The 25,127-nt window shown below is 38.0% G+C and overlaps 1 protein-coding gene across 5 annotated transcripts in view; it reads right to left on the minus strand.

Annotated features, from left to right (window-relative positions):
* The window catches only part of LOC150079201 (uncharacterized), a 369,083-nt gene that overhangs the window by 211,519 nt on the left and 132,437 nt on the right, over positions 1-25,127 (minus strand). For all 5 annotated transcript variants that reach the window (XM_090384113.1, XM_090384114.1, XM_090384109.1 and 2 more), the window contains one exon: positions 17,222-17,271. In XM_090384113.1, the coding sequence (XP_090240239.1) occupies positions 17,222-17,271 (50 nt within the window). The remainder of the gene's footprint in view (positions 1-17,221; positions 17,272-25,127) is intronic.

Raw genomic sequence — 25,127 nt, forward strand, 5'->3', positions numbered from 1 at the left:
CTACGGAGGCGCCCAATGTCAGATGAACTAATGAGACATGTGGCAGAGAAGAAAAATGCATGGGATACATATAAATTAACAAGTGACATGGAAGCTTATGATACATATAAGCTGGTCTGTAACCAAGTCACAAAGGAGTTTAGGCAGGCAAAGGCATATTAAAAATCTTTGGAAAAGGATGCAAATAAAAACAGCAAAGAATCCTTTACTTATGTAAATTCTAGACGGAAGGGGATGAATCAGATTGGTCCACTTGATATCGATGGTTCAACTGTTGATGATCCTGCTCAGTAGCTAACAAACTAAATGAGTATTTTGCATCTAAATTTACATGGGGAGTTATTCAGGGAGGGGAATGCCAGAGGTGAATTAAACTCTGGCAGTAAGCTATATGATGATTTTGTAATAACTGAGAGCAAAGTGCAGGAGAAATTGTTGAATATAAACATAGGAAAGGCACCGGGGGCAGATGGGATCTATCCAGTAATATTAAAGGAGGCAGCAAAGGAAGTAAGTAAACCCTTAACCATAATTATGAGAGATTCCTTGAACTCAGGGAAGGTACCAATGAACTGGAGATGTGCAAATGTAACCCAAATTCACAAAGGAGGATCAAAAGGTGACACAAGTAATTATAGACCTGTTAGTTTAACTTCTGTTCCAGGGAAATTAATGGAGGCACTGGTTAAGGAAGCACTGCAGGATCATCTAGACAAGACTTCAGTTATAGCTCGGACACAGCATGGGTTTGCTAAGGGGAAGTCTTGCCTGACCAATTTGATTGGATACTATGATGTGGTCACAAAGGAACTGGATACAAAGAATAATTTTGATATCATATATTTGGATCTTAGAAAGGCTTTTGATACTGTTGCACATGGAAGACTGCTGCACAAATTGGAGCAGTGTGGCATTGGAGGCAAACTGCTGCTATGGATAAAGGGATGGTTGAGTGGGAGAAGACAAAGAGTGGTAATCAATGGACACTGCTCTTTGTGGACTAATGTCATTAGTGGAGTCCCTCAGGGTTCAGTGTTGGGTCCATTGTTGTTTTCTGTATTCATTAATGATATTGATGATGGTATATCAGGCTTAATTCCAAGTTTGCAGACAATATGAAAGTCGGTAGGGTTATTGACACTAATGACAGTACAACAGGATCAAGAAAAGTTGAGCAGATGGGCTGGGAGGTGGCAACTGAAGTTTAACACTGACAAATGTAAAGTACTGGATATGGGAAGCAGTAACCCCAGAGTAACATATGAACTGTGTGGTACTACACTGGCAAAGAAGTGGTAGAGAATGAAAAGGACCTGGGGGTAATTGTGCAGACAGATATGAAGTTTTCTGAGCAGTGCAGACGGCCTGCAAGAGTAGCTCATGGTGTCTTGTCGATGATATACAGGAATTTTTCTAGCAGGGATAGGGAGGTGATTATCCCCTTGTATAAGGCAATCAGGCCAAACCTTGGGTATTGTATATAGGTCTGGAGGCCTCATTTTAAGAAGGATGTAGAACTGCTGGAATGAGCACAGAGAAGGGCAACGAGATTAGTGAATGGAACAAAATGTTTCTCATATGAAGAAAGACTTAAGTTTTGCAAATTAAATGTCGGGAGAGTAGGCACCCACGAGTTGATCTGATTGAGGTGTATAATTGCCTGAGAGGGCATAAATTCAAATTGAGGAAAGACAGTTGTAGGATTGATGTGCAGAAGTTTGCCTTTAGCCAGCAAGTGGTTGATTGCAGGAACAAACTTCCATCCGTCATTGTAGAAGTTGATAGCTTAAATAGATTCAAGGCAGAACCAGACCAACATTTGGAGCGAGTGGATGGGTGAAATGAGGTTGGTTTTTTTTTTTTTTTTTTTTTTTTGGCTGATGATATGTAAGCTTGTTTTCTTCCATCATGTGCCTTTACTAATGCTAATGCTAAAGAATATACACAAGGAAAACATTGTTATAATACTCTCACTTTTAACAATTTTTAATTCTTCTGGTGTAATGGTCAATCCTATAAAAAAAAGTACCATCCACTTTGTAATGGCTACAGCTCGCCAGTAACTTCCATGAGTCTGGGAATCATTAATTGTGCAATTTGTTAATTTAATTGAAATCATTTGTAGTGCAAATGATGTTTGTTTATTTCAAATTTAACTGAAATTTCTGGAGATAGATTCGCTGCCTTTTACAACACAATAATGTCTAGCTATTAATGACTGCATTCACAGGCACTCCTCAGCATTTTTTAAATTTAAATTATTGATCTTATTTCCTTGCTAGCTAGTATAGTAACTAAGCATTCTGTGTGTACATTTGTTCATTATGACATTAAAATTCCATTAATAACAACACTGAACAACAAATTTTAGGTAGTATATTATTAAAGGAGATGAAAATAAGTTTACTTTATAGATTTTTGGTGTGCTATACCCGGAAATAGTGCTTAAAATGGCAGTTTGGCTCTTGTTTTTTAAAAAAGTAGTTTTTTTATATTTATACAAGATATTTTTTATTTATATGGCAGTAATATGTAGCTACGAACATATTGTACCAATATGAGACCCGTTCGCCTATATTCAGCTTCGGGACCATCTCTTTTCACCATACAATAATAATTGACTAACATGGAGACACTCCATTTGCTTTTGTATCTTTGTTCCATTGCTGCGATGTCTCGATGGAAGTGCTCATCATGTTCGTCGCTGACAGCACCACAGTTTGGAAGGAAGACGTCCAGGTGTGAAAGCGAGAAATGCATCTTCAGTGACATGCTGTAACCCAGTTTTTTGCAAGAAGAAATGAGATCGTCCACAAGCTATCTGTAGTTTCTTTAAAATTTCCTAGAAAAATCTATCCTACATCTGTCTTTCCTCAATTTGAATTTATGCCCTCTCAGGTGATTATTCTGACCAAGAGGCAGAATCCCATCAGCACTTAACATGACCAAACCATTCAAGGCTTTGTACACCTCTATCAGATCACCTCGCCGGTGCCTAGTCTCCAGACACTGTAATTTGCAAAACTTAAGCCTTTGTTCGTAAGAGCAACCCTTTGTTCCATTCACTAATCTTGTTTGCCCTTCTCTGTACTCGTTCCAGCAGCTCTACATCCTTCTTGAAATGAGGCCTCCAGACCTGTATACAGTACTCAAGGTGTGGCCTGACCATTGCCTTATACAAAAGAATAATCAACTCCTTATCCCTGCTAGAAAAATTCCTGTATATCGTTGATAAGACACCATGAGTTACTCTTGCAGCCTGTCTGCACTGCTCAGAGAACTTCATATCTGCCTGCACAATTATGCCCAGGTCTTTTTCATTCTCTACCACTGTCAGTGGTAGAGAATGAAATGTTAGAGTAACACAGGGTTGATACGTTGCTCTGGGGGTTGCTGTTTCCCATATGTAGTACTTTACATTTGTCAATGTTAAACTTCATTTGCCACCTCTCAGCCCATCTGCTCAACCTTTCCAGATCCTGTTGCAGCAGCATAGCGTCAGTAGTGTCCTTAACAACCCTGCCAACCTTTGTATCGTCTGCAAACTTGGACATTAAGCTTGATATACCATCGTCAATATTATTTATAAATACAGAAAACAATAATGGACCCAACACTGAACCCCGAGGGACTCCACTAATAACATTAGTCCACGATGAGCAGTGTCCATTGATTACCACTCTCTGTCTTCTCCCCCTCAACCGCCCCTTTATCCACAGCAGCAATTTGCCTCCAATGTCACACTGCTCCAATTTGTGCAGCAGTCTTCTATGTGCAACAGTATCAAAAGCCTTTCTAAGATCCCAAGTATATAATATCAAAGTTATTCCCTGCATCCAGTTCTTTTGTGACTGTATTGTAGTATCCAATCAAATTGGTCAGGCAAGACTTTCCCTTAACAAAACCATGCTGTGTCCGAGCTATAACGGAAGTCTTGTCTAGATGATCCTGCAGTGCTTCTTTAACCAGTGCCTCCATTAATTTTCCTGGAAGAGAAGTTAAACTCACAGGTCTATAATTACTTTTGTGTCAGCCTTTGATCCTCCTTTATGAATTGGGGTCACATTTGCACATCTCCAGTCTATGGGTACTTCCCCTGAGTCCAAGGAAGCTCTCATAATTATGGCTAAGGGTTTGCTTACTTCCTTTGCTGCCTCCTTTAATATAACTGGATAGATCCCATCCACCCCAGGTGCCTTTCTTGTGTTTATCTTCAACAATTTCTCCTCCACTTTACTCTCAGTTATTACAAAATTATCTAGCTTACTGCCAGAGTTGAATACACCTCTGGCATTCTCCTCGCTGAATAACTCCTCATGTGTGAATGTCGATGCAAAATATTCAATTAGTTTGTTAGCTACCCTAACATCAACAGTTGAACCATCGATATCAAGTGGACCAATCTGATTCAGCCCCTTCCTTCTAGAGTTTACATAAGTAAAGAACTCTTTGCTGTTTTTCTTTGCATCCCTTGCCAAAGATTTCTCGTAATCTGCCTTTGCCTGCCTAACCTCCTTTGTAACTTGGTTACAGATCAACTTATATCTATCATAGGCTTCTGTGTCACCCATTAATTTATATGTATCCCATGCATTTTTCTTCTCTGCCATATGTCTCATTAGTTCATCTGCCATCCATTTAAGCCTAAACCTTGAACAATATTTCTTAGTTGGTATGTAAAGCCTAGTAACTTCCAAGATAAGTTCTTTGAATGCTTCCCATTTTGAATTTGCTGTTGGTAACATCATCAGTTGGTCCCAGTATATAAAATTTAAATACTGTCTCAGACCATCGTAGTCGCCTTTACGAAAGCAATAACCCTTCCCCTTTACCCCTGATGGTAGTTACCTCTTTGAGTAAATCCCACTTCAGCACACTGTGATCACTGCCACCTAGTGGTTCCTCTATCTGCAGATTCTTAATGCATGAAGAATCATTACTGATAATCAAATCAAGAGTATTACTGCCTCCCAAACATGCTGATGTAGAAAACAATCATCTAATAAATCCATAAAAGCCTTGCTAGTATGTGAATGACCACCCCACAAATTCCAGTCAATATCTGGGAAATTAAAATCCCCCATTATAAGACTCTCTGATTTACTGGCCCACTCTAATTCCCTGTACAGTTTCTTATTATACTCATCAGAGTCATTGGGTCTATAGCACACTCCTACTCTCAATTTTGATCTCCCAATGCTTATGTCACACCAAACTGACTTGACACTGCACTGTCCAGCAATGTCGACTGGCTTCACTTCTTTGGATTTTATGCGTTTCTTAACTAATAGAATAACCCCTCCTCCCTTCCTATCCTGTCTATCCTTTCTGTAGACATTGTACTCCCCAAATTCCAGTTCTGCATTCCTTATATCTGTGTGACACCACGTCTCTGATATCCCAACAATATCTGCCTTTGATGCTTTGAGCAATACCTCAAATTCATCAAATTTATTTACCAAACTCCTAGCATTGGTGTACATGCAAGTATACATGCATCTGTTCTTTTTCTTAGCTACCCTAACACAACCCATGTGTTTACTTGTACCGCAATGACTCCCAGCAGTCTCTGAAATATCCTGCATCTCGTTTTCCAGGCTTTTGCTCATTCCAATAGGAGCAGTGCAAGAATCACTTTCACCTCTGCCAGTGGCTACTGTTAATCTATTAGTCCTTGTATCCCCCCCCCAAGCTAGCAGTTTTCCGACCCACCTAACACTGCCTCGATAGCATCAGCAAATACAGGCATACCTCGGTTAATGTTACCTCTGATAACGAAGCTTCGATATAACGAAGTCGGCAATTTCAAGCCCCATTTAACATAAAAAAAAAATATTCCAGTTTAATCACCTGAAATCTAAACAAACTGAAGAAATTACGGAAACCTTTGGGGCTTCTCGTGGTTGGTTCGAGAAATTTAAAAAACGGGCCAGGATTCATAGTGTAAAATTAACAGGAGAAGCTGCAAATAAGTTTCCAGAAAAACTAACGGAAATAATTGAACGTGAAATTTTTCCAAATTTGGTGTTCAGTGTTGACGAAAGCAGTTTCTTCTGGAAACGGCTGCCAACAAAAAGCTTCATTTCTATTGAAGAAAAATCAGCTGCTGGGTTCAAAACAGCCAAAGAGCGTTTAATGTTACTCTTTGGATCAAATGCCTCTGGCGATTATAAATTAAAATTGTTATTAGTTTACCATTCAGAAAATCCGAGGGCGTTAAAAGGTAACATAAAAATGAATTTACCTGTAATATGGAAAGCAAATAGAAAAGCGTGGGTTACCAAGGAGTTATTTACTGATTGGTTTGTTAACCACTTTTGTCCTGAAGTAAAACGGTATTGTCAAAAAAAACAACTTTGAAGAAAAAGCTCTTTTGTTGTTAGACAATGCTCCGGAACATCGTACTGATCTTAACAGGTTGGACACGTGCATTCCTGTCAAAGTTGTGTTTCTTCCAGCAAACACAACTTCCCTGATTCAACCATTGGATCAGGGAGTAATAGCATCATTTAAAGCTTATTATCTGCGTCGAACATTAAGCAGTTTAACTGAACTAGAGGATAAAGAGGAAATGACAGTTAAAACTTTTTGGAAAAACTACACCATTAAAAACGCAATTGAAAACATTGACAGTTCTTGGAAAGAAGTCACTAAGAAATGCTTAAATGGAGTTTGGCGCAAAATATGGCCAGAAGTTGTACTAGAAGAAGAAAATAACATCCAAGAAATTAGAAATGAAGTTATCCAGATGGCCCAATCAATAGGTTTCGAAAATGTCGATGAAGAGGATGTTAGAAATTTATTGAATGCAGAAGATGATGGTTTTTCAGTGGAAGATTTAGAAAACCTTGTTAGCAACGAAGACAAAGATAATGAAGATGAAGTTAAAGAAGTTCCTGCCGAAAAAGTGTTAACAACCAAAGATTTAAAAAGGTGCTTAAATGACATTGAAAACGTTTTAAATTTTTTTAGTGAAAATGATCCTGATTTAGGAAGAAGTGTTATTGTTAAGCAATCAGTGTTAAATGCAATAACTCCGTATAGGCAATTGTTAAATGAAAGAGAAAAAGAGCATAAACAATCACTTTAGACTCGTATTTTGAAATGTGATTTCACTTTGTATGTAAGTTGACTGTTTATTTAATAAAACTTTTCTTTGTTCGAAAAAAAAAGCTTTTCATTTTCTTTACGTAGGAACGTATCCCTATTCTGGCCATAGTATTTTTACCTCTGAAAACAAAGTTTCGCTTAACGAAGTAATTTCGTGGAACGCATCCTATTCATTATTCGAGGTATGCTTGTATTCTTGCACCCTTTCTATTTAAGTGTATCCTATCCCTGTAGAAGCAGTCCCTTCTGTTAACAAGTACAGACCAGGCTGAAAAAAATTCTACCCCTTGAGCCTTGCACAATCTTTCCAGGGCTGAATTGATCGACAAGGCTCTCATCATATACTCCCTCCTATCGTGTCTGGGCAGAATTGCAGACACTTTCAAATTCAACCCTAATTCACGGCTTTTTTTCAACAGTGACCTGTACTTGTTAAGTAATTCTGCCGGTCTCCTACTCTTAATATCATTAGTGCCAACGTGTACAACTATATCACCTTTTGTGCCCTTAAAAGATGATATCTGCCCTTAAAAGATGATATCATCAAAAGGCTTTCCACACTGATTTCTCACTATCACTAAGGGCACATTCGAACTGTTCATCTTTGAAAAGTTGCCTTATTTGTGGACCAATGAAAATGTCTGCCTTAATCTTCTCTGTACTAAGCCTTTGGATTTCTCTTTCAAGTATGTGAATGCAGGACCATTCACTTCCAAAGCCTTCACGAAATTTTTCAAGAGCCCCAGTTTGATGTGGAATGGTGGAAGCAAAACTTTATTTGGATCTACCAGAGGTTCAAATGCTATGTTCTTCATTCCAGGTGTTAATAATTTTTGCTGAGGCCAACTCCTCTTCTCATAGTACATATCCTTGGCACCAGGGGCATTCCTATTGTGAGTGGTGCCCCCTCCCCTTTAAAAAATTTCTTCATGTATGTAAGTTTCTGGTTTTCAGGTGCCCAGGTGCAGTGCACCCGTTGCACCCTCAGGACGGCCCACCCCTGCTTGGCATGACTATCCCAGTCGTAGAGAAAGCAACAATACTTAGTATAACCCTTTTGTAGTCCTAATAAAATGGCAATTACCTTTAAATCACCACATATCTCCCACTCATACTTCTGATAGTGTACCCCTAAGAGGATGTTCTCCAGTGTTTATTTTTTTGTGGATGGCATACGCAAGAGGTATTGAAGGCACCATATTTCTCTTGTGTAATAACACGGCATTAAGGCTAACTTTAGAAGCATCTAAAAATAGCCTTCATGCTTTGGGAACGTGCCTCATGCTCATTGCTGCCATTAGACCATTAATATGATTACAAACAGTGGCTTCACCTTTTGTTTGATAGAATTTATCATAGTCTTTATTACGAGTACAAAATCTTGTCATTTTCACAGAATGATCTAGAAGATTCCACTGTTGTAGCTTCAAGGCCAAAAGCTCTGTCTTATTCTTCAGCAATTCCGGATCCCTGATGAGGTCATCAAGCTCACTTTCTGTGAGCTTATGTGGTTCAGAAGGATAAAGGTTTGGATAAAATGGATGGATCCCTTGATGTGAATGACTCTGTACTTCTTCATGTATATCAAGTTGATGTTGATTACTGTCTTAATCTTCATCAGAGTGTCAGGTACTTACTTAATCTTTATCAGAAAAACAGTCAGGTGGTTCAGGATTAGGTAGTACTTCACCGTCAGGCATGGGATGAATTGCAGATATCATATTTGGATACGTCACTGTCCAGTTTTTCTTTTTAATTTCATCCCTTTTCTAACAGGAGGCGCCATCCAGAAGTAACTTGATTTATTGGCTTCCTCCATATCATGGATACTGCGAAAGACATAAAACATCCCTTTCGATTCACCGACGTGTTAAGTTTTAATGAACAGGTAGTGCAGCATATGTGTGGATGACAACTGATCATGTGATGCAGAGTGAGGCGACAGTTGCTGATCATATGATAAGAATGTGGTGGTACTGAAACTGTGGTGTTGCCATGCATTTTGCCAAGAGCCACAGTTGATAATGTAGAGTAACTCCTCACTAATATAAGACCCCAACTGTAATTTAAAAACAAGAGCCAATTGACAAATTTTAATGTGATTTCCGTGTCCAGAAACATAAAATTAGTTAAGATTGGGTATTTTCTTTTTCGTAACATTTTACGTGTTGACCAATGTGTAACTTTTTATTAGAGCTACATTTATCACATTTAGCATTAGCATTCATAATGGCATATGATGCAAGAGAGCACACTTATACAGCATTAGTGGAAAAAAAAAAAAATCACAATTTCACCCATTCATTCCCGCCAATAGATTGTCTAGTTCTTCCTTAAATTTGTACAAGTTATGAACTTTCACAGCAACAGATGTAAGTTTGATCCACCAATAAACCATTTGCTGGCTAAAGACAACTTCCACACATCTATTCTGCAACTATCTTTCCTCAAATTAAATTTATAGCCCCTCATGTGCATAATCTGAGCAAGAGGAAGAATCCCATCAGCACTGAGCTTGCTCAAACCATTCAATTCCTTAAACATATCAATCAGGTCACCATGCAAGTGCCTGGTCACCAGATGGTGCAATTTGCAGAATTGGAGCATTACTTGGTAAAACCACTGCTTTGTTTCCCTCACAAATCTCGTTGCCCTTCTCTGAACTCATTTCAATAGCTCTCCTTCCTAAAATGAGGCTTCTAGACCTGTATGCAGTAATCAAGATGTGAATTAACCATTGCTTTACACAATGGTATAATCACCTCCTTATCCCTGCTAGCAAAATTTCTATATATCATTGACAAAACCCCATAAGTAGTCCTCGCAGCATATCTGCACTACTCAAAGGACTTCATATCTGATTGCTCAATTACTGCCAGATCTTTTTCAGTTTTCTCTACATGAATGTAGTACCACACAGTTGGTACTACTCTGTAGTTATGGCTACCCATATGCAGTACTTTGCATTTGTCAATGTAAAACTTCAGTTGCCACTTTGCAGCCTATCTACCTAAATTTTCTAGATCCAGTTGCAGTAGCATGTTTTCATTACTGTCATTAACCACAATGTCAGCCTTTATATTATCTGCAAACTTAGACATTAAGCCTGATATGCATTCATCAATATCATTGATAAATATAGAAAACAACAATGGGTTTGACACCGAACCCTTGCATCTCTGCTAATAACATTAGTCCACAAAGAGTAATGTCCACTGATTAACACTTTTCTTCCAATCAATCATCCCTTTATTAATAGCAGAAACTGCTCAAATCTGTATGGCAGTCTTTTTATGTGAAACAGTATCAAAAGGTTTTCTGAAATCCAAGTATATGGTATGAAAATTATTTTTTGCATCTCCAGTTCCTTTGTGACACATAGTAGAATTCAATCAAATTGGTCAGATAAGATTTCCCACAAATCCCATGCTGTGTCTGATCATCTAGACAAGATTTCTTATCAAAACAGTGACTCCATTATTTTTCTTGGAACAGAAGTTAAAGTAACACTTAATATTCTTGTGTCCCCTTTTGATTCCCCCCCCCTTGTGAATTGGGGAAATTAGCATTAGCATTAGTAGAGGCATTTGATGCAAGAAAGCAAGCTTATGCAGCATCAGCCAAAAAAAAAAATAAATAAATAAATAAAAAATAAAAAAAAATAAAAAAGAAACCACTTCCACTTCACCCCTCTGTTCGTTCAAAATACCTGTCCAGCTGAGCCTTAAACTTATCAACTTCCACGACAAGGGATGGAAGTCTGTTCCACCAACCAACCACCCGCTGGCTAAAGGCAAATTTCCGCACGTCTATCCTACATCTGTCTTTTCTCAATTTGAATTTATGCCCTCTCAGGTGATTATTCTGAGCAAGAGGAAGAATCCCATCAGCATTGAGCACGCTCAAACCATTCAAGGCTTTATACACCTCTATCAGATCACCTCGCTGGTGCCTAGTCTCCAGACACTGTAATTTGCAAAACTTAAGCCTTTCTTCGTAAGAGCACCCCTTTGTTCCATTCACTAATCTTGTTGCCCTTCTCTGTACTCGTTCCAGCAGCTCTACATCCTTCTTGAAATGAGGCCTCCAGACCTGTATACAGTACTCTAGGTGTGGCCTGACCATTGCCTTATACAAGGGAATAATCACCTCGTTATCCCTGCTAGAAAAATTCCTATATATCATTGACAATACACCATGAGCTACTCTTGCAGCCCGTCTGCACTGCTCAGAGAACTTCATATCTGCCTGCACAACCACCCCCAGGTCCCTTTCATTCTCTACCACTGTCAGTGTAGTACCACAGAGTTGATACGTTGCTCTGGGGTTGCTGTTTCCCATGTGTAGTACTTTACATTTGTCAATGTTAAACTTCATTTGCCACTTCTCAGCCCATCTGCTCAACCTTTCCAGATCCTGTTGCAGCAGCATAGTGTCAGTAGTGTCCTTGACAACCCTGCCTACTTTGTATCGTCTGCAAACTTTGACATTAAGCTTGATATACCATCATCAATATCATTTATGAATACAGAAAACAATAATGGATCCAACACTGAGCCCTGAGGGACTCCACTAATAACATTAGTCCACGACGAGCAGTGTCCATTGATTACCACTCTCTGTCTTCTTTCTCCCCCTCAGCCACCCCTTTATCCACAGCAGCAATTTGCCTCCAATGTCACACTGCTCCAATTTGTGCAGCAGTCTTCCATGTGCAACAGTGTCAAAAGCCTTTCTAAGATCCAAGTATATAATATCAAAGTTATTCCCTGCATCCAGTTCCTTTGTGACTGCATTATAGTATCCAATCAAACTTGTTAAGGCAAGACTTCCCCTTAACAAAACCATGCTGTGTCCGAGCTATAACTGAAGTCTTGTCTAAATGATCCTGCAGTGCTTCTTTAACTAGTGCTTCCATTAATTTTCCTGGAACAGAAGTTAAACTCACAGGTCTATAATTACTTGTGTCAGCCTTTGATCCTCCTTTGTGAATTGGGGTCCCATTTGCACATCTCCAGTCTGTGGGTACCTCCCCTGAGTCCAAGGAAGCTCTCATAATTATGGCTAAGGGTTTGCTTACTTCCTCTGCTGCCTCCTTTAATATAACTGGATAGATCCCATCCACCCCGGGTGCCTTTCTTGTGTTTATCTTCAACAATTTCTCCTCCACTTTACTCTCAGTTATTACAAGATTCTCTAGCTTACTGCTAGAGTTGAATACACCTCTGGCTTTCCCCTCGCTAAATAACTCCTCATGTGTGAATGTCGATGCAAAATATTCATTTAGTTTGTTAGCTACCTGAGCAGGATCATCAACAGTTGACCCATCGATATCAAGTGGTCCAATCTGATTCATCCCCTTCCTTCTAGAGTTTACATAAGTAAAGAACTCTTTGCTGTTTTTCTTTGCATCCCTTGCCAAAGATTTCTCGTAATCTGCCTTCGCCTGCCTAACCTCCTTTGTAACTTGGTTACAGATCAACTTGTATCTATCATAGGCTTCTGTGTCATGTGTTAATTTGTATGTATCCCATGCATGTTTCTTCTCTGCCATATGCCGCATCAGTTCATCTGACATCCATTTAGGCCTAAACCTTGAACAATATTTCTTGGTTGGTATGTAAAGCTTAGTAGCTTCCAAGATAAGTTCTTTGAATGCTTCCCATTTTACATTTGCTGTTGGTAACATCATCAGTTGGTCCCACTGTATAGAATTTAAATACTGTCTCAGTCCATCGTAGTTGCCTTTACGAAAGCAATAACCCTTCCCTTTACCCCTAATGGTAGTTACCTCTTTGAGTAAATCCCACTTCAGCACACTGTGATCACTGCCACCTAGTGGTTCATTTATCTGCAGATTCTTAATGCATGAAGAATCACTGCTGATAATCAAATCAAGAGTATTCCTCCCTCTAGTTGCCTCCCGAACATGCTGATGTAGAAAACAATCATCCAATAAATCCACAAAAGCCGGGCTAGTGTGTGAGTGACCAGCCCCCAAATTCCAGTCAATATCTGGGAAATTAAAATCTCCCATTATAAGACTCTCTGATTTACTGGCCCACTCTATTTCCCTGTACAGTTTCTTATTATACTCATCAGAGTCATTAATTGCACATCTTCAGTCCATGTTCAGCTACTTCATAATGCCGGGTGGCATTATGAAGTAGCAGGGTGGGGAAGTGTAATACTTCACAGTATTATAAAATTTTCTGTTATTTATAAGTGACTTAAGTAATCTAGAGCAAAAATTAATTGCATAATTTAACATTACATGTTCCTGTCGCACTGACCTCAATCACACAGTATGTTTGAATTAACATTGATCGAGATCAGTGAGCAGCGCCATACAGTACCGCGAGAATCGCCTAAATTTTAGCTGGGTGGTCTGTTATATTCACCAGGCAGTGTGACCATTCGATAGGTCCTGGGGAGAACACTGCATATATAAATATATATGGGATGGGCAGTTATGCTTCCAGTACATCCATTTACCATTGCTATATGCTTTGATCTTCTTTTTATATCTTTCAATTTTTATGCCCTATGAATTATAGTATTCGAGGGGGGTTGTGCTACTCTTTCTGCTCTATTTCTTTCCTCATTTTACTTTTTTTGGACTTGGCTTATTTCTTACCCTCTGTTAATCCCACCCCTCTCATCTTATATACAAATTTGAACATATATTTGTTCAGACTACTATCTGCTGGGCTGATTTTATTATTTGGATGTATTGAATGGTGCCAGCCTTTGACAACATACCATTCAATGTATCCTTATATGATAATTAACTATAATAATTTTACTAATATTTGTTATTTAAAAATTTTTTTTGAGGGGGCTTCACTTTTGAACTAGCCTGTTTTTCCATTTTTATTTCAAAATTTGCATATACAGGGTTGTTAAAATTAAAGTATCCCTATGTAGAGGGCTCTGGAGTGAGTTTTAAGGCTTGTACTGAAGAGACATTTGGACAACAGGTACAACAAAGAATGTGCTCGCCATTTATTGGAAAAAAAAAAATGTAGATACAAAATCTGTCACTGTATGGAGCGTAACTATCTTAGTTATGATTATGCAAATAACGTAAGTTATTGCCATAGTGCCACTACTCAGCTCTACTGTACTGTATAAAAGCAAAGCAGTCTCTTCAAAATCATACAGTAGATGTTTTCCTGCACTACAGCAGCAATACCAACAACATTGCAGGAAAAGGTGCTATCAGTGAAGCTGTACTATCAGAACAGCAACAATGCAGCTGCGGCTATCAGAGAATTCCGGCATCAGAAGTGCATAAGGCGTGGACTTATGACTGTTTGTGCTGTCTGCAAAATGATTGCAAAATTTGAAGCGAGAGGACACCTTGGTGTTCAACCAGGTAGAGGTCAAAAACGAGTGGACTCCTCTCGTGTTAAAGATGTGGCTATGGCTGTCATGGATTTATCAAGGCAATCTCCATGCGGTAGCACAAATGTGCCAGCTGTTTCTTGTGAAGTGGACATACGCACTTCAGTTTCTGGCACGAATGACAGTGGATATCACTTGGCCATGGAACATCCTTTGGAATGATGAAGCCCACTTCTGCTTAAATGGACAAGTGAATATGCACTACTGTCGTATTTGGGCCACAGAAACCCTCGATTTTTCCAAGATTTCCCATTGCATTCTCCAAAAGTGACAGTGTGGTGTGGATTTATGGCCACATTCATGATTGGGCCATATTTTTTTGAACAGGTAGCACCGAATGGACCCCGCACCTGTTCCGTCACTGGACAGCGAGATTATGAAATGTTGGCAAATTTCGCAATACCAGAGCTGCAACAATGTGGGTGCCTTCATGATACCATATTCATGCAAGATGGTGTGCCACCCCACATCCACCGCTTTGAACAAAGATTGCTAAGGCAACACTTTACAGACGAACGGGTCATCAGCCATTGTTTCCAAACTCTGACAGATCCGAAGGACAGCATTAGACGTCCTGTGCTGGTTATTCCAGTTGACATGTTAAGTTCTGCTGTAAAAAATGCTGTTCCTCGAATAAAAACTGTTGTTGACCAAAATGGAGGATACATTGAACAATTGTAGCAATGTTCAAGTGATTTGTATTGCCACAGCACCATATAGTGACAAAATTTATAACTAATTTTTTTTTTCCAATAAATGGCGAGCACATTCTTTATTGTACATGTCCAAATTTCTCTTTAGTATGAGTCTTAGAACTCGCTTCAGAGCCCTCTACATAGGGATACTTTAATTTTAACAACCCTGCATATATATGGTGGTTCAAAAGTCAGTAAACAATTAAAGAATTGGTATTTCAGTGAATTTGATGTATGGTAACGAGATGCATAGTGCAGAAATGCATAGAATTACGTGGTTTTTTTCCCGAAAGAATGTCAAAATTATTTCCATATATGTCCACCAGGTGGCACTGTACCATGAATGTTGTGCAAGTCTCTGCTAAAAAGACACTGCAAGAACAACAGCTAAGCAGTTTAGTGAAAGTTTGGGAAAGAAAGAGAAAAGAAGCTAAGCGGCCATGTTATCATTACCAGATAAAGCACTGTTGGTGAAATGTTATTACCTTAACGCTGAACTGCAACTGCAACTTTGCGATCTTTCCGTCAGCTGAAGGGTATGCGACATGGTAAAGGACCAATGACTGTTGCAGGACTAAAGATGATGATTAAGAAATTCGAGACAACTGGTTTGTTACAAGATCGTCCACAAAGTGGAAGACCATCAACATGTGCTACAACTGCGGCTGCAGTTGCAGAAGACATGGATACTCTAATGGCATCATCATCACACAGAGAAGCAAGCTCTTGTGAAGTTTCATGTTGAATTGGTGTCCCATATGGGAGTGTGAAGAGCACTAAGAGTAGTTCTCCGTAGATATCCATACAAAATTCAACACCTTCAAGAACCTAGGCATCCCGATTTTGCAAAGCGGGAAACATTTGAATTAAGGTTCTTTCAGTGAACTGAAGAATGTGACAACTGGCTGTCAAATGTTTTGTGGATGGATGAAGTCCATCTCACTCTCAATGGCACTGTAAAAACACACAACTGCAGAATTTGGGCGATGGAAACCCTCGAGCTTACATGGAAACTCCATTGCATCAGTCAAAAGTAATGATGTGGTGTGGATTCACCTCTTCTTTTGTTATAGGGCCATTTTTCTTTCAGGAAATCAGCGGCTCTGGTTTTGAAACTGTCACTGTCACAGGTCAACGTTATGCTGACCTGTTACGAAACTGCATTATCCCTAGCCTGGGGGAAAGGCAAGCTTTGGATGTTGTGACATTCATGCAGGATGGGGCACCCTCCATATTGCTTCTCCTGTGAAACAACTGTTACTCTCAGCGTTTGGAGAGAATTGGGTGATAAACTGTCACTTTCAGCACAAATGGCCACCAAGGTCTCCAAGACTTGATGCCCTGCAATTTTTGGTTATGGGGCTACCTGAAGTCACGGGTTTACAGAGATCACTCAACATCATTGGCAATGCTAAAAGACTCTATACGATGGCAGGTATCAATGATACCTCCAGAAATGTTGTTTCATGCTGTCCATAATGTTGTTTCATGCTGTCCATAATGTCGTTACTCATCTTCAGGCAGTCCTCAACAACGAAGGCTGCCACATTGAACATTAACTATAAAGAGGTGTTTTGTGGTGTTACAGATCAAGCACCACCTGGTGGACATATCTGGAAATAATTTTGACATACTTCTGGAAAAATCCCCATGTAATTCTATGCATTTCTGCGTTAATCTCGTTACCATACGTCAAAAATTCACTGAAATACCGATTCTTTTAATTGTTTACTGACTTTTGGATCACCCTTTATATAAAATTCTCAATATTCTATATTCTCTAATGTATATATATATAAATATTTTATTTTATTTATTTTTTTTTTTTTTGTGTGTGCATGTGATGGGAATCCATCCTAAAATTTATAAAAGACTTGTATATCAATACCCTAAATACAACTAATTTGTTGAACTTGTTATATATTTATCAATATATAATATTTACAGGCAAATTGCAATAATCATAAAATCCAATATAACGAAGATTTTAAATGGCATTATGATTATACCTTTTCTCTTTCACTTTCAATGCGTAATTCATTTAGCTGCTTTTCAATAACTGAAATAGAAAGAAAAAAAAAATAGTGTTAATTAAAGTATTCTGATTTTGAACTCTCTCTCTCTCTCTCTCTCTCTCTCTCTCTCTCTCTCTCTCTCTCTCTCTCTCTCTCTCTCTCTCTCTGGATTGGGTTCAGTGATAAAAAATATATCTAGTGAAAATCTTAATAATAAGCCCTAGCCTTAATTCCTAAGGGTGGTCGGCCACCCTTAGAAATTAGGGCTTGGACCTTCCAAATATATTCTATACCAATTTCATCTAAGGTGTCTATAGAATTTTCTGCCAATCCTTCAAAGTTAATAACAAACAGTCACTGGCCATAGGTTTTGCTGAGAACAACTTAATATAAAGCTCGCAACAGCTGTAGGATCAGAACTTCATTCTTATCCCGTACCAATGTTTTCCACGGCTGCCATGTGAGTGACTTTGTATTGAAAGAAGTGCTAGAGAAACTATACATGGTAGGCAAGATGCTGACATTCATGGTAACAGGCATAACAATTAAAACAAGAAAAAGTTCCAAAATTTCCTGCAACCAAATTTAATGCAGGGATAATACACTTTTTTTTCTGAAAACCCACCAATATTCTTCACTCATGAGATCTTCCATCAGCATGAAAGAAGTTAAAGTATGATCTGTTGCCCCATTGATTTCCTTACCACTGCAAGTAAAAGACTGGCATCTGAGACTGACAGGTGTTACCAGAGATTTCTAATACATACATTTCTATGAAAAGGTTGCATGTTGTGCATCTCCCAGAGATAACTCCTGACCCAATGTGAAGCAAACCATCATGCATAATGTCACCAATTTGATATTACAATCCTCCATAGAGTTTGTCTGTACCCTGTATTCTTATCTCTACAGAACCTCCACATCAACTTGTTTACTATGTCAACAGTGGTTCGACTCTATTACTCCTCCAATAGATTTGTTATGTACAGATATCATTGCTTTTTGGTACTTTATTACTTTCATCCCAAACTCCAGTAACTCTGAAATCCAATAACTTTTTCTGCCATCAACCGGTTTCATTGAAATTGTTCCTCCTTATAAACTTGTAACATGAGGTCTAAAGTCATGGTTGGTTGTGTACAATTTCTATTGTTACAACAATGCTTATATAATTTAGCTGTATTGGGTTATTTAACATTTGCTCCAAGGAAAAGGCCATAAGGCAACATAACTGTCAATGCCTAAATAATTTTGTAGGGTAGAGTACATATTACATATTCACATAACGAGGGTTTAATGGTTGATGTTTTTGTAATTAACTAAAAAAAAAAAGTCATTTGACATTTTCTTGGTTTACCAGAAATGTACTTAAAGCTTAAGCTAACTTGTAATGTACTAGAGAGATACAATTCTATGAGTTGATATGCACTGTTATTTGTATAAAGTAAAACTAAACTTATCACAAAAAGAAAATGGAATTTTGTAGTTAACATTGTTTGACACTAAACTCTCAATAAGTAACACATTAATATTAAATAACTCAGGCTGTATCATCAAGTGGAAAAAACAATAACAGGAAATTCATAAATATACATACTGTGCCAAAAGTCAGTGTACACTTGAAATTTTTAGGATATTTTGTTAATAAATAAACTTTTATTTACAGCTAGGCCTTGCATAACGCAAGTTCGATTAAAGCGATATTCAGTTAACGCTATTAGAAAAATGATACCACTTTTCACTTTACATGATGCAAATTTCCAGTTAACACGATTTTTTTTTTTTTATGCGATAGTTGAAAAAGATTTGAATCGTGCGTTAAGCTTACCGCGAGTCGTACGCTCAATAAACAAACTTTTGCCTTCTGCCCGCCTTGGTGTGTTCCATCAACCATTGGAAGAAGACGTGTTTGTCTCCTGCTAATAAAGTCAGTGCAGACTTGCATTTAAAAATTCAAATTTTTAAATGAGCCAGATGAAAATGTTACCGCGAAGGAGATAACGGTAAAATTGGATGAAATCTTTCGTATCGCATAGAACCTCAAACAAAAGGTTTGATGTTCTCTGCGATTTCTATCGGAAATTGATTGATGAAAAGAGAAAGTCAACACTGTTCAAATATTTCCGCAACAGTAATTTCTTCATTGTGTATTTTATGTCAGAGGTTCCCAAAGTTTCTCGGTTCACGGCGCCTTTAATGTCTCAGTAATTTTTTCAAGGCGCACCTAGACCAAAAGAAATACCTAACAGTTTCGTTTAGTAGTTAGGTCCAAACAACTTAATAAGAAATGCTGAAACTGTGAACTACCTCGAGCTAGTAGTTCGCGCGGTGTCCGACAGATGTCGACTATCGCTGTGTTTCCCTCGAAAATTTAAAATATTCCACGGCGCACAGTTTAAGAACCGCTGTTTTATGCAATAAACATTTAATTCCATAATTATTTTCATTATCTTTTACATTATATACAGTTAAAGAGTTATTTAAAAGGTATTTTTAAAATTCTTTATGGACATCCCAGAAGGTCAAGGACCAATTATAATTTTTCCTATTGGTTATTATATTCGATTAACGCGTTTCCGTTTTGCGCGATGCGCTCGCGGGACGAATTAATCACGTTAATCGAGGCCCGCCTGTAGTTTATTTATTAATTGATTGATTATTAGTAGGGGCTCACATCTGGTGAGTATGGGCTTGGCACATCCAGGGTCCTGAGCTAGATATCATCATTCTTCTTCTTCTCTTGATGATTCCTTTCTACTTTTCTCTCTCTCTCTCTCTCTCTCTCTCTCAGGGTAATTTGGGAATTTTTTTTTGGCTGGTGCAGCATAAGTCTCAGGCTTCCTTGCACCATATGGCTAATAATAATAAAGGAAAATTGACGCAAGAAAGCTTAATCATCAATGGCCAATCAGCATCAGCCTTAAAATAAAAAAAAAATTGCCTGGTTTCATCCAGTTTTTTGTCCAACTTTTCCTTAAATTTTATACAAGCTCTCTAGTTCAACAAGGTTAGATAGCATTACAACAGTTAACAATCCTTTAGCTATAAGTGAACTTTATGTTTAATCTAAAACCAATTTCACAATCATTGAGATTGTGATTCCAGCAAAAGAAAGAAACCTGTTTAATTTCAATTAAGCTTTTCAAAAACTTACACACTCCAATAAGTACATCTACGACTGACTGACTGAAACTAACTGACTACTGGAATGTTTCTATATATCAGTAACTAGCCTCGCTACATGTTTTCCACCAAATCCATATCCTTCCAGAAATGGGAATTACAAATCCTGTGAATCTCAAAGGTGTTGCCTAACCAGGGCATTATCATCATCACGATTTACAAAAATTTACAGGTGGAAAATTTCAAATAGAAAACTTAACAGCACAAAATATAGGTCAGAGTCATAACACACAAACAAAATAAATAAATAAATAAACAAATAAATAACTAAAATTATAATAATCTTTACAAAATTAATGAGACTTTAAGAGTTCTCACCAGAAATTCTAGTCTAGTCTAATGCCACTACCTTCATCTGACATGAGGAAAGATGTGGATGTTCAATTAGTACACTACTAACACTGGCTATACTGTTTTTGTCTTCAGCAACGTCATTTACCCAAAGGAAGATGGGAAAGGCCATGGCCAAAATATGCAGAAAGCCATCATGATGTAGTTGATATCAAAGCCTGCTAAAATGAGTTTTTCTTAGGGTCTTCATAAAGGGTTCCTATCCAGCATCTTCAATATAGCTGAAACAGACACAATCTTGCCAAGCATATTCAAGAAGGTAGCATATCTATGTCACTCGAAAGTTAATGATTAATGTTATCATTCTTTCATGCATGGTAACCAATACAGGAATACCTCGCATAGCACGGTTAATTTGTGCCGAAAAAATACCACGCTATGCGAAACCGAGCTGATTGAGGTATAATTATGTATTTTAATGTAACGCGTTTCGACCATTTGATTATATGGGTCGAGTTGCAAAAATATACATGTGTTTCTTTACTATAAATTGATGCACACGAAGTTCTTGCAAAAAAAGAAATTAAAATGATAAAAATGAAAAATACTAGTAAGTACGGTACAAATGATTTTTATTGCAGTATGTACATACCAAAAGAATATAAGTGAAGTATGTACTGTATTTTTATTTTGAAAAATAACTGATCAGATTAGTTTGCACAGTTTTTCTCTTCTTTTTATCTGCATACATCTCTTTATAACATCGAATGTCATTTTACAACGCCTGCCTTACTTTCATACCTCGCTCGATGGTTGGATCTAGAAGAACTCTCAGCGCCATTACATTTCTTCTTTCCACTCATATTTGCATATAAAGGTGTAATGTTTTTAAAAAATAATCTTTAATAAAAATACACAGCGAAATATATATTTGTACAGCTTACACACAGTAAACGACCTCACCGCTCGGAATCTAGAGTGTTTATTAATGTATGAATGCTAGCAGAGTCTGTATATAATGGGAGTTGCGACAACAGTCAGCATGACATTGAATCCATAATGCATTGGCCTATGTGCTGGCATTATAATACATACATACATATCAAATGTATTGGGGCATAACGCAGTTAATTTTTTTTCAATTTGTAAACCACGCTATAGCGAAACCCACACTGTTTGAAGTCGCGCTATGTGAGGTATTCCTGTACTGATAGCTGTAAAAGACTGAGACTGAGGGTTAGGTATAAAATAGGTATTTGCCCCCCAAATTATTTATTGTGCGTTAATTGCTGGTTCAAGGTTAATGGCTAAAACTTTGTGTACCTTCCTAAACACAGTCACAGTTTTACTTGAGGTTTTTTTGGAAGTGAATGTGAAAAGCACCTATCAGGACCCATGCCATTTCCTATGCAGGATATCCTAGGTGCACACTTTTAAATTTTGCGCCTTTCCCAGTTTCACAGCTAAATGGTCACGTGCAGGTGGGGTACAGCTATACACACATGGACCATTGTTCAAACCCATGTGACTATTAAATATAGTGATATTCTTACATTCTACCTTTTGAATTCCTGTGACATGACATGATCATCCTGAAATATAAACAAAATTTATTTATTTGATTTAAACTTGAAATAGAAATGCAAAGAGTATGAAATATATATATGGGTTACCATCAAGAATATGTGGTGATCATATCACTTTGTGAGGGATGCTATGTGAAATTCTTTAATTACTTAAAAAGTATTGGTTTTTATTTCTGTTTATCTTTTGTTTAAAATTAATAGTGCAATTAATCTTTGAGCTTATCTGATAAAGCTGGTGAATATAATCTTTACTTGGTTTTCGAATGACTTAAAAAATGAAAGACGAATTGTGTTGCCATTATTATTGTATCTATATATGATAATATACGTGGTACTTGTTCTTCTGTGTAATTCTGAAAGGAGTATAATTAACATTTAAATGTTTTTATTAAGTCCATAAACTATAAATTTGTAGCAATACAACAGTGATTTTATAAAGTAACTCTATCACATAGTACATAACTTAAAATAGAATGGTACTGATGTTGCATTTGTGAGAGAACTGCCAAGTGCCGTTCACCCATGAATCAAGTTTATATTATGTGCAATACTTGTTTTCTCTTCACAAAGCTCCCTACAGCCAGACATGATAAAGCCAAAGTGGTACTTTTCTGCATGTTCACTGTAAAGAGCAAGAGGAGATTCAAGTGCATAGTCAGCATTCTAATGCCCTTAAAGAAAATGAAACAATGGACCTATCAAGTAGGCAGCTGCCCAGCTCAACACCCGAGCCCAAACTCAAGCATAAAGACAACACACCAATATCCTCCACAGAAGAGATCTCTGTTCCCACAGGAAAAAAAGACAGGTGGAACAGGACGAGGGTATGTCGGCCAGTGACTAAAGTTAATGACACTGTAGAGCAGTTATCTTTTAAGGTTATCTTAGTACCAATGTCTGCTGTTGTATATCTTGGTACTAATGATATTAAGGTCAAGAGATGTCAGGATTTACTTAACAAGTAAAAGAGCAATGTTGAGAAAAAGCCATGAGGTAGGGTTAATTTGAGTGTATGCAATTTTGCCCACACAAAGAGAGGAGGGAGTACTAAATGAGATCCTTGTAAATCTGGCACTGGAGAGACTGAAAAGATTTCTACCATATGATGCAAAGCTATGTAGTAGAATTTTTCACAACAGGGTCTGTGCTTATTAACCAGAGAGAATGCTTTTACTGCGATAGAATACACCTAATGGAACATACAAAAGGACACATAAATATCTGCTGACGCGCTATACAGGAAGCACTGGGTTTGAGCTTGCTCAAACCATTCAATGCCTTATACACCTTAATCAGATCACCTCACAGGGCCAAGTCTGCAGAAGCTGCAATTTACAGAACTTAAGCCTTTCTTGGTAACAGCAACCCTTTGTTCCACTCACCAATCTTGTTGCCCATCTCTGTACTCATTCCAGCAGCTCTACATCTTTATTAAAAATTAGGCCTCCAGACCTGTATGCAGTACTCAAGATGTTGGGAAACTACATTGGGAAAATCACCTCCTTATTCCTGCTAGCAAAATTCCTGTATATCATTGACAAGACACAATGAGGCTACTCTTGCAGCATGTCTGCACTGCCTAAGCCTTTCTTGGTAACAGCAACCCTTTGTTCCACTCACCAATCTTGTTACCCTTATCAGTACTCATTCCAGCAGCTCTACATCCTTCCTAAAACGAGGCCTCCAGACTTGTATATAGTACTCATATAGTACTCAAGGTGTGGCCCAACCATTGCCTAATACAAGGGGACAATTACCTCTGTGTCCTTGCTATCAAAATTCCTGTATATCACTGACAAGACACCATGAGCTACTCTTGCAGCCTGTCTGCACAGCTCAAAAAACTTCATATCTGACTGCACATTACCCCCAAGTCCTCTTCATTCTCCGCTACCCTGAGTGTAATACCACCGAGGTGGTACGTTACTTTGGGGTTCTGCTACCCATATGCAGTACTTTACATTTGTCAATGTTAAACTTCAGTTGCTACCTCTCAAATCATCTGCTCAACTTTTCCAGGTCCTGTTGCAGTAGTGTACTATCATTATTGTCATTAACAATCCTGCCAACCTTCGTATCGTCTGCAAACTTAGACATTAACCCTGATATACCTTCATCAATATTGTTGATAAATACAGAAAACAACAATGGATACAACACTGAATCCTGGGGAGGGCCTCCAGCAGTGTCCACTGATTACCACTCTCTGTCTTCTCCCACTCAACCATCCTTTTATCCATTGTAGCAACTTGCCCTTAATGCCATACTTCTCCAATTTGTACAGTAGTATTCCATGTGCAACAGTATCAAAAGCTTTCCTAAAAATCCAAAAATATAATATCAAAATTATTTTTTGCATCCAGTTCATTTGTGACCACATCATAGTATCCAATCAAAATAGTCAGACAAGACTTCCCCTTAACAAACCCATGCTGTGTCTGAACTATAACTACAGTCTTGTCTAGATGTTCCTGCATTGCTTCTTTAATCAGCTACTCCATTATTTTCCCTGGAATAGAAGTTAAACTAACAAGTCTGTAATTACTCATGTCACCCTTTGATCTCCTTTTATAAATTGGGGACACATTTGCACATTTCCAATCCATGGGGACCTCTCCTGAGTCTAAGGAAGCTTTCATAATTATGGCTAGGGGCTTCCTTACTTCCTTTGCTGCTTCCTTAAATTTAACTAGATATATCCCATCCAACCCAAGTGCCTTGCTTATGTTCAATTTCTCCTTCACTTTGCTCTCAGTTATTACAAAATCATTAGCTCCTTACCAGAGGTTGATAAGCTTGTGACTACAGACTTCCTCATGTGTGTGAACGTAGATGCAAAA

Source organism: Mastigoproctus giganteus, chromosome 10 (genome assembly GCF_048544385.1).
Source record: "Mastigoproctus giganteus isolate SK-2022 chromosome 10, ASM4854438v1, whole genome shotgun sequence".
NCBI lineage: Eukaryota > Metazoa > Arthropoda > Arachnida > Uropygi > Thelyphonidae > Mastigoproctus > Mastigoproctus giganteus.